Source organism: Salvelinus alpinus, chromosome 19, assembly GCF_045679555.1.
Source record: "Salvelinus alpinus chromosome 19, SLU_Salpinus.1, whole genome shotgun sequence".
Taxonomy (NCBI): domain Eukaryota; kingdom Metazoa; phylum Chordata; class Actinopteri; order Salmoniformes; family Salmonidae; genus Salvelinus; species Salvelinus alpinus.
In genome coordinates this window covers 42,085,143-42,098,259 of record NC_092104.1, presented here as the reverse complement: position 1 = coordinate 42,098,259, position 13,117 = coordinate 42,085,143, and the positions used below count along the sequence as shown (strand labels likewise).

The window sequence follows — 13,117 nt, the reverse complement described above, 5'->3', positions numbered from 1 at the left end:
GATGAAGAAGACAGATTTCATGATCAGTGGAGCAAGGTGTTATATAGCCCAGGGACTCTGTCCATTCTATGAATTATAATTACATGGTCCTACATTCTTCTCTCAGTCCCATATTACAAAGACATTGCCTGGCCACAAAGCACCTGCCAAGGCCACAAAGCACCTGCCAAACTTGATGTGTTCTCTGATGCCCTGATCAAAATATTTTCCAGATCGGTATATTGTGTCCCCGATAATGAAATCAGTCAATTACTGGCAAAGAGATCTTTATTAGAAATACACTGATGATTCAGACTTCAGTAGACTAGTGAGTCAGGGTTCACTTCAATAACTACCAAAAACACACAGAAAATTAAGGGCTACATTTGTATAACTGCTGCTCGTCCAAAACGACAAAGTACTCTTCCCATTCAGCCCGACATTTTAAACATCCATTGCATTTGAACAAAACTAACAAGGGAACAAACAAACATACACACACTTCTCACCTGCTGGTGTCAGCTGAGGTGATGGCAATGAGTGGCGGGGTGCGTAGGGGCAGTGTGGTCGGTCGTGGTGGGAACATGACTGTGTCTGGTTCAGGTTTGTAGTTGCAGTAGTACTGCTCAGCCTGCCTGAAGGCCAGAGGGGGCAGTTGGATGGTGCGACAGGACAGCCTCCGGACCAGAAAGGGTTCCATACAGGAGACTGGCCCCAGCTCTGGAGAGTCTGACAAATCATCTGACACCTGGGACAGAGGAGAGGAGAGACAGGTGTTCAGGGAGAGATATACATAGAGCAGAGAGAAAGAACCTACCCACTGGTCAAAAACTGGTTGAATCAATGTTGTTTCCACTCAATTTCAACAACAAAAATGAAATGTGATGATGTTGAATCAACGTCGAAAACTGATTGGATTTGCAACAAGTCATCAACGTGAGGGAACGTATTTTTTTCACCCAACTTTTAACCTAAATCCATTGACATGGTGAAATGTTTTGTTGAATTCATGTTGATTTCACAAATCAAAACTAGATGTTGATCTGACATCTGTGCCCACTGTGTATGTACTTGTGAATCCATTAGTTCTTATCGATCCATTTAAATTAATTGAGGCCCTCAATTCAAACTATTTACAGTTGCACAGTAGTGCCGTCATGTAAAGCTCTACCGGTCAGGAGTGTCTTTAACCTATAGACAATCACAAAACTCTGTCCAATAGAATTGGCAGAATAAGAGAGGCGCCACCCGGTATAGGCGCTGGACAAGCCGGCTGTGGCATAGAAGCCCGATGAACCGGCAGAGGCGTGGGAGCCTGACGATCCAGCTGAGGGGTGAAAGCCCGACGATCCCGCTGAGGCATGGGAGTCCGACGAATCAGCTAAGGCGTGAGAGCCTGATGGGCCGGCTGAAGCATGACGTGGGGTGGGCGCCTGCCCGAGCCCACCCAGGCAAGAAGACCTCTCGAGCCAGCTAAGGCTTGGAAGCCCGACGAGCTAGCTGAGGCACCCCAGGTTCCCTCTGCGATGGCACCCGGACCTGACATCACCAACCAAAACAAAAACCAAAACTCCCTGATGCTTATTTTAGTGTTATCATCATTCTGTAAGGATCGACGCTGGTAGACGAGAAGCAGGTACAGGGAGAACATTTAATGAGCAACGGACATGGAACAGGAGAGGACAGCGTCTGGACAGGGGAGAAAATAACGACATCAATGCTGACACAGGGAACAAAGGGGGGAGCAGACAGTTATAGACGAGGCAATCAACAAAGTCCTGCGCATAATGATGGTGTGCATAATGAAAGACAGGCAGGGAGAACGGGAGCAGGCGTGACACTTCAGAGCAAAAACCAAGCCATGAGGTCGAAGGAAAAATGTCAGTAGAGCTCTGAGACAGGATTGTGTCGAGGCACGGATCTGGCAAAGGGTTCCAAAAAATTCTGCAGCATCGAAGGTCCCCCAGAACACAGTGCCCTCCATCATTCTTAAATAGAAGAGGTTTGGAACCACCAAAACTCTTCCTAGAACCCGATGCTCACTCTGACAGAGCTCCAGAGTTCCTCTGTGGAGATGGCCACTCTACCATAAGGGCCTGATTGTTTGGTTTGGTGGAGTTCTGCAGGGATGGTTGTCCTTCTGGAAGGTTCTCCTATCTCCACAAAGGAACTCTGGAGTTCTGTCAGAGTGACAATCGGGTTCTTGGTTACCTCCCTGACCAAGGCCCTTCTCTCCCGATTGTTCAGTTTGGCCGGGCGGCCAGCTCTAGGGAGAGTCTTGGTGGTTCCAAACTTCTTCCATTTAAGAATGATGGAGGCCACTGTGTTTTTGGGGACCTTCAATGCTGCAGAAATGTTTTGGTACCCTTCCCCAGATCTGTGCCTCGACACAATCCTGTCTCGGAGCTGTACGGACAATTCCTTCAACCTCATGGCTTGGTTTATGCTCTGGCATGCACTGTCAACTGTGGGACCATATATAGACAGGTGTGTGCCTTTCCAAATCATGTCCAATCAATTGAATGTACCACAGGTGGACTCCAATCAAGTTGTAGACACAGCTCAAGGATGATCAATGGAAACAGGATGCACCTGAGCTCAATTTCGAGTCTCAGAGCAAAGGGTCTGAATACACACAATACTAAAAATGTCTTAAAACCTGTTTTTGCTTTGTCATCAATGGGTATTATGTGTAGATGGGTGAGGACAATGTTTTATTTAATACTGCATTTTAGAAAAAGGTTGTAACGTAACAAAATGTGGAAAAGGTCAAGGGGTCTGAATACTTTCTGAATGCACTCAAAGACTCACATTCCTGTCAATCTTTTACCCAGGTTTTAGCAGAGATGCAAAGTAGCATATTTAGTTTCTTTAAAGAAATAACCACCAGTCAGGAGGATACAGACAGCTCAAGAGGTATACAGATATGCAGAAAAATAAACATATTTTTGACATAGAATTAAGGATAATGATTATGTCTCTAGATTGCAGGAAAAAGCGGTTTCAGGTGTTTGAAAAATGACCATTTTCTTATTGATTTATAAAAGGCCTATTTTGATTGAGTATAGAAGGTGATGTGTAGGAACTAGAATATTTCAGTAATATTTCTGCCTTGGGGCAGATCCCATGGGATGATGCAGCACACTCTTTATGCCGGTAAACCTATTATTTGCCGTGTTATATAGCCCTATTCGGATGGGAGTCGTATTACTAGAGGCGTTGGTTATGTAATTATCCAAGCATGTGCGTTATTCCACTGGACGATTCACACGGGATTACTTGTTCCAAACTTCCCCCTGTAATTGTTTTTTTAAATCAATTGATTTATGATGAAAGCCTGGAGGGTAGGTTTTTATTCCAGGTTGTTAAGGTATTTCAAGATCATGTCTAGACGATAATAGGCTACACTGATAACTCGTGCTTGGCTGCCAGTCTATAGGTGTCCCCATAATATTTACATTCAGGAATTGTGATCCTAATCATTATGTTAGCGATCCAAGGCTGATCAAATCACATCAAATCAAACTTTATTTGTCACATGCACCGAATACAACAAGTGTAGACCTTACCGTGAAATGCTTACTTACAAGCTCTTAACCAACAGTGCAGTTCAAGAAGAGTTAAGAAAATATTTACCAAATAAACTAACGTAAAAAATTACGAGATTATATACAGGGGGGGGGGGGGGGGGGGGGTGTACCGGTCAGTGTAATCCTGTATTGACGCTTTGCTTGTTTGATGGTTCGTCTGAGGGCATAGCGGGATTTCTTAAAAGTGTCCGGATTAGTGTCCCGCTCCTTGAAAATTGGCAGCTCTAGCCTTTAGCTTAATGCGGATGTTGCCTGTTAGCCATGGCTTCTGGTTAGTACAGTGGGGCAAAAAAGTATTTAGTCAGCCACCAATTGTGCACGTTCTCCCACTTAAAAAGATGAGAGAGGCCTGTAATTTTCATCATAGGTACACTTCAACTATGACAGACAAAATGAGGGAAAAAAAACAGAAAATCACATTGTAGGATTTTTAATGAATTTATTTGCAAATTATGGTGGAAAATAAGTATTTGGTCACCTACAAACAAGCAAGATGTCTGGCTCTCACAGACCTGTAACTTCTTCTTTAAGAGGCTCCTCTGTCCTCCACTCGTTACCTGTATTAATGGCACCTGTTTGAACTTGTTATCAGTCTAAAAGAGACCTGTCCACAACCTCAAACAGTCACACTCCAAACTCCACTATGGCCAAGACCAAAGAGCTGTCAAAGGACACCAGAAACAAAATTGTAGACCTGCACCAGGCTGGGAAGACTGAATCTGCACTAGGTAAGCAGCTTGGTTTGAAGAAATCAACTGTGGGAGCAATTATTAGGAAATGGAAGACATACAAGACCACTGATAATCTCCCTCGATCTGGGGCTCCACGCAAGATCTCACCCCGTGGGGTCAAAATGATCACAAGAACGGTGAGCAAAAATCCCAGAACCACACGGGGGGACCTAGTGAATGACCTGCAGAGAGCTGGGACCAAAGTAACAAAGCCTACCATCAGTAACACACTACGCCGCCAGGGACTCAAATCCTGCATTGCCAGACGTGTCCCCCTGCTTAAGCCAGTACATGTCCAGGCCCGTCTGAAGTTTGCTAGAGAGCATTTGGATGATCCAGAAGAAGATTGGGAGAATGTCATATGGTCAGATGAAACCAAAATAGAACCTTTTGGTAAAAACTCAACTCGTCATGTTTGGAGGACAAAGAATGCTGAGTTGCATCCAAAGAACACCATACCTACTGTGAAGCATGGGGGTGGAAACATCATGCTTTGGGGCTGTTTTTCTGCAAAGGGACCAGGACAACTGATCCGTGTAAAGGAAAGAATGAATGGGGCCATGTATCGTGAGATTTTGAGTGAAAACCTCCTTCCATCAGCAAGGGCATAGAAGATGAAACGTGGCTGGGTCTTTCAGCATGACAATGATCCCAAACGCACCGCCCGGGCAACGAAGGAGTGGCTTCGTAAGAAGCATTTCAAGGTCCTGGAGTGGCCTAGCCAGTCTCCAGATCTCAACCCCACAGAAAATCTTTGGAGGGAGTTGAAAGTCCGTGTTGCCCAGCAACAGCCCCAAAACATCACTGCTCTAGAGGAGATCTGCATGGAGGAATGGGCCAAAATACCAGCAACAGTGTGTGAAAACCTTGTGAAGACTTACAGAAAACGTTTGACCTCTGTCATTGCCAACAAAGGGTATATAACAAAGTATTGAGATAAACTTTTGTTATTGACCAAATACTTATTTTCCACCATAATTTGCAAATTAATTAAATAAAAATCCTACAATGTGATTTTCTTGATTTTTTTTCCTCATTTTGTCTGTCATAGTTGAAGTGTACCTATGATGAAAATTACAGGCCTCTCTCATCTTTTTAAGTGGGAGAACTTGCACAATTGGTGGTTGACTAAATACTTTTTTGCCCCACTGTATATGTACGTATGGTCACTGTGGGGATGACGTCGTCGATGCACTTATTGATGAAGCCGATGACTGAGGTGGTATACTCCTCAATACCATTGGATGAATCCCGAAACTTATTCCAGTCTGTGCTAGCAAAACAGTCCTGTGGAGTAGCATAGCGTCATCTGACCGCTTCTGTATTGAGCGAGTCACTGGTACTTCCTGCTTTAGTTTTTGCTTGTTAGCAGGAATCAGGAGGATAGAATTATTGTCAGATTTGCCAAATGGAGGGCGAGGGAGAGCCTCGTATGCTTCTCTATGTGTGGAGTAAAGGTGGTCTAGAGTTTTTTCCCCTCTGGTTGCACATGTGACATGCTGGTAAAAATTTTGTAAAACTGATTTAAGTTTGCCTGCATTAAAGTACCCGGCCACTAGGAGCGCCGCTTCTGGATGAGCATTTTCTTGTTTGCTTATGGCCTTATAGAATTAGTTGAGTGCGGTCTTAGTGCCAGCATCGGTTTGTGGTGGTAAATAGACGGCTACGAATAATATAGATGAGAAATCTCTTAGTAGATAGTGTGGTCTACAGCTTATCATATAAGGTACACTACCTCAGGCTAGCAATACCTCAAGACTTCTTTAATATTAGACATCACGCACCAGCTGTTATTACAAATAGACACACACCCCCACCGCTCGTCTTACCAGACGTAGCTTCTTCTCTGTTCTGACGGTGCATGGAAAATCTCGCCAGCTCTATATTATCCATGTCGTCGTTCAGCCACGACTCGGTGAAACATAAGATATTACAGTTTTTAATGTCCCGTTGGATAATCTTAATCGTAGGTCATCAATTTTATTTTCCAATGATTGCACGTTAGCCAGTAGAACGGATGGCAGTGGGAGTTTACTCGCTCGCCTACGGATTCTCAGAAGGCAGCTCGACCTTCGCTCCCTTTCCCTCCGTCTTTTCTTCACACAAATGACGGGGATTTGGGCCTGTTCCCGGGAAAGCAGTATATCCTTCTCGTCGGACTGATGGTTTGGTGAGCTAAGCTAGCAAGTCTGTTTGTTTGATTACTAAGGCAACTACTGTCAGGGGCGTCATGCACCCCAAAATCTGAGTGGGCACAAAGCAAGTGAGGATTGCTGGGGAGTGGGCCGGTGGGGTGCTAGGCCCCTGTCCGGGGGTTGGAGAAAGAAAAAAAAACACATGAAACAGCTTTTTTCTAGCAATCTAGAGCCATATGTTTAATGCTTAATTCTCTAAAAAAATATATGTTTATTTTTCTTCATATCTAAGCATAACTCTTGAGCTGTCTGTATCCTCCTGACTGTTGTTTATTTTAATTTTATAAACTAAATATGCTTTTTTGCATCTCTGGTAAAAGATTGACAGGAATGTGAGACTTTTTCAGTACATTTAGTAAATGCTTGATTTTCTAAAGTCTACCAATCTTGCCAGCGGGTTTGCCAGATAAATGAACACATTTCTAGCAGCAAATGTTAATTAAATTATAGCCGTAGTATAAGCAGGATAATTAACTCGGGCTCTATGCTTTTTCTGGAGAAAAAAATGATGCAACTCCGTGGAAGGTTAGTGCCGCTATGCGTCGTGGCACACACATTCCACGTTGTGCATTATTTTCCAAAGAACGCATAGCCCCACATTGATTATGTTGCCTTACATGTTACGTTGTGGAAGCACAGCACAGTAAGGTCTCTGACGTCTTGTCATCCTAAGTGGACACTCGTGATGAGAGGTATCATTGGAAGGTTCATTCCTCAACCTCTCCCCTCACTTCCTCTTTTTGAAGTGACTTTGTACTTTATGTTCAGATCCACTCGTTGTTGGGTTGGGTAGTTTGATCAAATACGACAGACAACCCAAAGAGTTCCGATACCTTAACAAAATACATTAAATCAAATCAGGACTACAGGCAGTAGACCCCAAGCAGTAATATTTTCAATTTGATAATGTTCAGGTACAATATTTGAGAGAGAAAAGTTAGAAAAAAGCTCACAGCCTATAAGACAGAGACACTGTATGGAGAACAATATACTCTATCCTTTTATTTTGCTCAGGATTGTCATTTCCTTACCTGCTGCCTGGATTACAGCCCTTGAAGCATCCCTCTCCTCTCAGAGCAAGAGGAAGGGACAGAAAAGGAGGGGGCAAGAGTGTGAGAGAAACTGACAGAAATATGGACAAGAGAGAGAGGAAGGGGAAAACAGGATGCCCCTTTAACAAACAGAATATTTCATTTAAAAAAAACATTTCTTCTCCTTGACCTTTAGCCAGATCATAGTCCTCTCTTCAAAGACACATGGCCTTGTGTTCATTATGCTCCCTTCGGGGAAGCTTCTGTAAGAAATGTTCATTATGCTCCCTTCGGGGAAGCTTCTGTAAGAAATGTTCATTATGCTCCCTTCGGGGAAGCTTCTGTAAGAAATGTTCATTATGCTCCCTTCGGGGAAGCTTCTATAAGAAATGTTCATTATGCTCCCTTCGGGGAAGCTTCTGTAAGAAATGTTCATTATGCTCCCTTCGGGGAAGCTTCTGTAAGAAATGTTCATTATGCTCCCTTCGGGGAAGCTTCTGTAAGAAATGTTCATTATGCTCCCTTCGGGGAAGCTTCTATAAGAAATGTTCATTGAAAAGGGAGGTGAAACTTTTCTATTTATTGTATTTGTTTTTTACATTTATTGAGTTATAATACAAACATTTGTGGCCTTTATCAGAATGCTGCCTCTAATGTGCACTTCAAACTAAATGGAAGAATGACAATTTAATTCATTTTAATCCCACGTTGTAACACAACAATTTGTGGAAAATGTAAAGGGGTGTGAATACTTTTATGAAGGCAATGTATTTTACCTTGTAATCGCTGCAGACAAATGTGAAACCAGTTATATGGCAGTAAACTGAAGCATATCAACATAGCGACGTGCCCACAGTAAAGTTGATGAAAATTTGTGTCATTATGGAGAATTTAAATTGTACAGCCTTTTACTTTGCAGAGATGGGCATTCCCAAATGTCTTAATTATAAGCTAACATGACTTTCTCTCTTTCCTATTTCTATCATGTTAAATATTAGCCACTATCAGTATCGACCATCAGTAGGCCTAATAACCGAACATATTCAACTGTTAGTTCCCTTCAGGTGGTATAGCCTACATTATAATTTCATTTAATAACATTGTTTTGTTTACCTTCATTTGCTTTCTCTGTAAAGTCCGTCACAGACATGCGGTTGTTGCTGAGGATCATTAGTAACAGTTGATAACATTAAAAAAAAGACATGTAGTCTAATTCAATCACTATGGAGCGGAAGTCAGACCAAATAGTATGGCATCCATTTATGAGTGATCCACATATTTGACTTAAACCTGGAAATGAAAATGAAGTGTTCCTGTAATAGAAATAACTGTCTTACATGACATTATGAGAGGAGGGTCATATGGTTAATCTTGCTTCGGGAATATACAGTAGGTAATGCTCTATATTGTAGGGCAGGGCAGAGAGGATCAGTGGCAGGTGCCTCAAGGCTTCCCTGTTCTGTTTTTCATATTTAAATCAACATATTCTATACCAATTACTTTAAATATGTGTACACGTATTGTTAATAATTATAATAATCACCCATCTTCCATCTGGGTTTGCGTTTCATCACCTGAATTCTGAATTTAGCCGTAGTTTTTATCAGAGACCTAATCTGAACAGATTGTGTTTAGAGAAAGAGGGAGATAGAGAGAGAGAGAGAGAGAGATACAGTAGCTGCACCACAGCAGAAACTGAGATAGAGCTGCAATTCCTGACAAAATGTTTTAAAAAATGAAGCAATTAGAGTTAAATTCAACCTCTATTTAAGTAGGCAAGTCAGTTAAGAACAAATTCTTATTTACAATGACAGCCTACCACGGCCGAACCATAACCTGGACGACACTGGGCAAATTGTGCCCCACCCAATCACGGGCAGTTGTGAAACAGCTTGGAATCGAACCAGGGTCTGTAGTGACACCTCTAGCATTGCGATGCAGTGACTTAGACCGCTGCGCCACTCGGGAGCCCTTTTTCTCCAAATTTGAAATAATCTTTAAAGTTTTCCAAGACCTCTCTGATGAGAAGAAGCTATCCGTCCTGTTGGGGGAGGACGCAGAGAGTTGTGGGTTGGCAGCGCACTACATTGCTGCCTGCCATAAGATGAGGGACATTGTCTGTCTGACAGACCAACAAACCTGCACATGTCTTCTATGCCATTGTTCTTGTTAACGCTATTGGCCATTGTATGTTTATTTTTTCATTTCTGATACAACCCCATCCCCCCACCGTTGATTATTGTTGTTACTAATTGTCCTGTTGCGTTGACAATCTTGATATTTTTTTAATGATGTTAATACTGTTAAAAATATAATTTCACTTCCAATGTATGCTTTGGCAATATGTACATTGTTACGTCATGCCAATAAAGCAATTTGAGAAAAAGAGAGAGAGAGAGATCAATTGAGAGAGAGAGAGAGAGAGAGAGAGGGATGACCGCTGGCTACGTCCCTTCCGTCTTCAAGAGAGCGAGAGTTGCACCCCTTCTGAAAAAACCTACACTCGATCCCTCCGATGTCAACAACTACAGACCAGTATCCCTTCTTTCTTTTCTCTCCAAAACTCTTGAACGTGCCGTCCTTGGCCAGCTCTCCTGCTATCTCTCTCAGAATGACCTTCTTGATCCAAATCAGTCAGGTTTCAAGACTAGTCATTCAACTGAGACTGCTCTTCTCTGTGTCACGGAGGCGCTCCGCACTGCTAAAGCTAACTCTCTCTCCTCTGCTCTCATCCTTCTAGACCTATCGGCTGCCTTTGATACTGTGAACCATCAGATCCTCCTCTCCACCCTCTCCGAGCTGGGCATCTCCGGCGCGGCCCACGCTTGGATTGCGTCCTACCTGACAGGTCGCTCCTACCAGGTGGCGTGGCGAGAATCTGTCTCCGCACCACGTGCTCTCACCACTGGTGTCCCCCAGGGCTCTGTTCTAGGCCCTCTCCTATTCTCGCTATACACCAAGTCACTTGGCTCTGTCATATCCTCACATGGTCTCTCCTATCATTGCTATGCAGACGACACACAATTAATCTTCTCCTTTCCCCCCTCTGATAACCAGGTGGTGAATCGCATCTCTGCATGTCTGGCAGACATATCAGTGTGGATGACGGATCACCACCTCAAGCTGAACCTTGGCAAGACGGAGCTGCTCTTCCTCCCGGGGAAGGACTGCCCGTTCCATGATCTCGCCATCACGGTTGACAACTCCATTGTGTCCTCCTCCCAGAGTGCTAAGAACCTTGGCGTGATCCTGGACAACACCCTGTCGTTCTCAACTAACATCAAGGCGGTGACCCGTTCCTGTAGGTTCATGCTCTACAACATTCGCAGAGTACGACCCTGCCTCACGCAGGAAGCGGCGCAGGTCCTAATCCAGGCACTTGTCATCTCCCGTCTGGATTACTGCAACTCGCTGTTGGCTGGGCTCCCTGCCTGTGCCATTAAACCCCTACAACTCATCCAGAACGCCGCAGCCCGTCTGGTGTTCAACTTTCCCAAGTTCTCTCACGTCACCCCGCTCCTCCGCTCTCTCCACTGGCTTCCAGTTGAAGCTCGCATCCGCTACAAGACCATGGTGCTTGCCTACGGAGCTGTGAGGGGAACGGCACCTCCGTACCTTCAGGCTCTGATCAGGCCCTACACCCAAACAAGGGCACTGCGTTCATCCACCTCTGGCCTGCTCGCCTCCCTACCTCTGAGGAAGTACAGTTCCCGCTCAGCCCAGTCAAAACTGTTCGCTGCTCTGGCACCCCAATGGTGGAACAAACTCCCTCACGACGCCAGGTCAGCGGAGTCAATCACCACCTTCCGGAGACACCTGAAACCCTACCTCTTTAAGGAATACCTAGGATAGGATAAAGTAATCCTTCTAACCCCCCCCCCCTTAAAAGAGTTAGATGCACTATTGTAAAGTGGTTGTTCCACTGGATATCATAAGGTGAATGCACCAATTTGTAAGTCGCTCTGGATAAGAGCGTCTGCTAAATGACTTAAATGTAAATGTAAATGGATGAAGAGAGAGGGGGGAGAGGGAAAGAAATTGAGAGAGAGGGGGAGAGGAACAGAGAAAGAGAGAGGACTAAGAGAGAGAGAGATAGGTCCCCGATAGGTTCAGCAACAGTTTAGACCTCCCATCTATAAGGCAATATACTGTATGTGTTCTGTCAGTGTCAGTTGGCATCTCCAGCCCCCTGATGATATATCTGAGCCAGAGGGATAGGACACTTTATCTACAGCTTCTCAGTATCAGCCTCCTCCAACTTCTGGCTTTACACCAACAGAATTAACCATTATTAATAAGATCAAAACAAAGGAGGTACTGATATCCAAGGATCCTGCTTCTCTAGAATCTCTCCTAGCTGCACCATAGAACTGCCCAACAGCGGCAGTTGAACTGAAATGGGCTACAGTGTCATAAAAACACATTTATATGCCCTACCTTGGCGAGCGATATAGGTATTTACAGCTGCAGTGTGGTTTTTATTTACTGCTCCTGCCTTTCACTTGTAATGCACGCTCATTTCTCAAAACCCTAAAACACTGTCCTTTAAGTACATCAAATAAACTGAGCATATCTCATGAAGTGCATATTGTACGCAATAGCGAGAATATCTGCAAAGGGGTGGATGGTGGATGCCTTTCCCTTTTATGCCTTTCTGAATCCCTCCACAGTACACCTTATATCCCATGCATAATTCAGCCAATGCTTATCAATTTGATGTAGCCCATCCCAGCTAACGACAAACGTTCCCACACCTTTATAGACCGTTCCCTTGAGTCATTAGGTCATTACTTAACATTTTCATAGAAATGTTCCAGTGTTGTGCAAGGACGGTTTCCAAGAGACCATTCCCTTAATGTCAAACAAAACTTCCCCAGAACGTGTTTCATCGGAACGTTGCAAGAGCATTCCTGTGTCCAGTTTGATGGTTAGGAGAGTATTCCATAAATGTCACACCAAACATACAATATAAGATATGAATGTTCTAGACACATTTCATTGGAATGTTGCAAGGACATTCCTGTGTATCAGTCGTTAGGATGGTCCCAAAGAAATGTTTTCCCCCAAAATTACACATCACCCCTTGTCTCTGTTGTTGAGCCGATCAAGGCCCTGAATGGTGAACCACATGGAGGTACTACCCTGTAAAAAGGCCTTCAGACTCATTCTGAAAGAATAGTCATTGTTTTTAATTTGCAAAACCCCATCTTGGAACCCTCTGAGTGATCCCACACTATGGCTGGCCTGGAAATACTCAGCTTTACTTCCAGTAATCCAGTATTATCCGTTTTGCCAGTTAACCGTTATACGCAAATTGCTACTTTATATTCATAGACATTCAGCAAAGGGGATTTTTTTCCCAGGTAAGATTAAATGTGTCATAGATATCTAGTCACATTTACAATACTCCTAAAACAAATTGAATACACCTGAGTCCGAAAGTTTTTCTTAATGTCCATATGCTCTACCTTACATAGAATACATGCATGATCATTCTATACCAGTACAATTATCCCAGGGCATTGAAAAAGCCTGATGCTTCATAGCTTTTGAATATTCATTTGGGTTTCATTTGATCGTGTTATGTTTCG

At 43.7% G+C, this 13,117-nt stretch overlaps 1 protein-coding gene across 2 annotated transcripts in view; it reads right to left on the bottom strand.

Annotated features, from left to right (window-relative positions):
* Positions 1-249: 249 nt before the first annotated feature.
* Positions 250-13,117, bottom strand: part of LOC139545637 (3',5'-cyclic-AMP phosphodiesterase 4D-like) — a 59,510-nt gene continuing 46,642 nt past the window's right edge. For both annotated transcript variants that reach the window (XM_071353613.1, XM_071353616.1), the window contains exon 3: positions 250-727. In XM_071353613.1, coding sequence (XP_071209714.1) covers positions 485-727 — 243 coding nt within the window. In that variant the 3' untranslated portion in view covers positions 250-484. The remainder of the gene's footprint in view (positions 728-13,117) is intronic.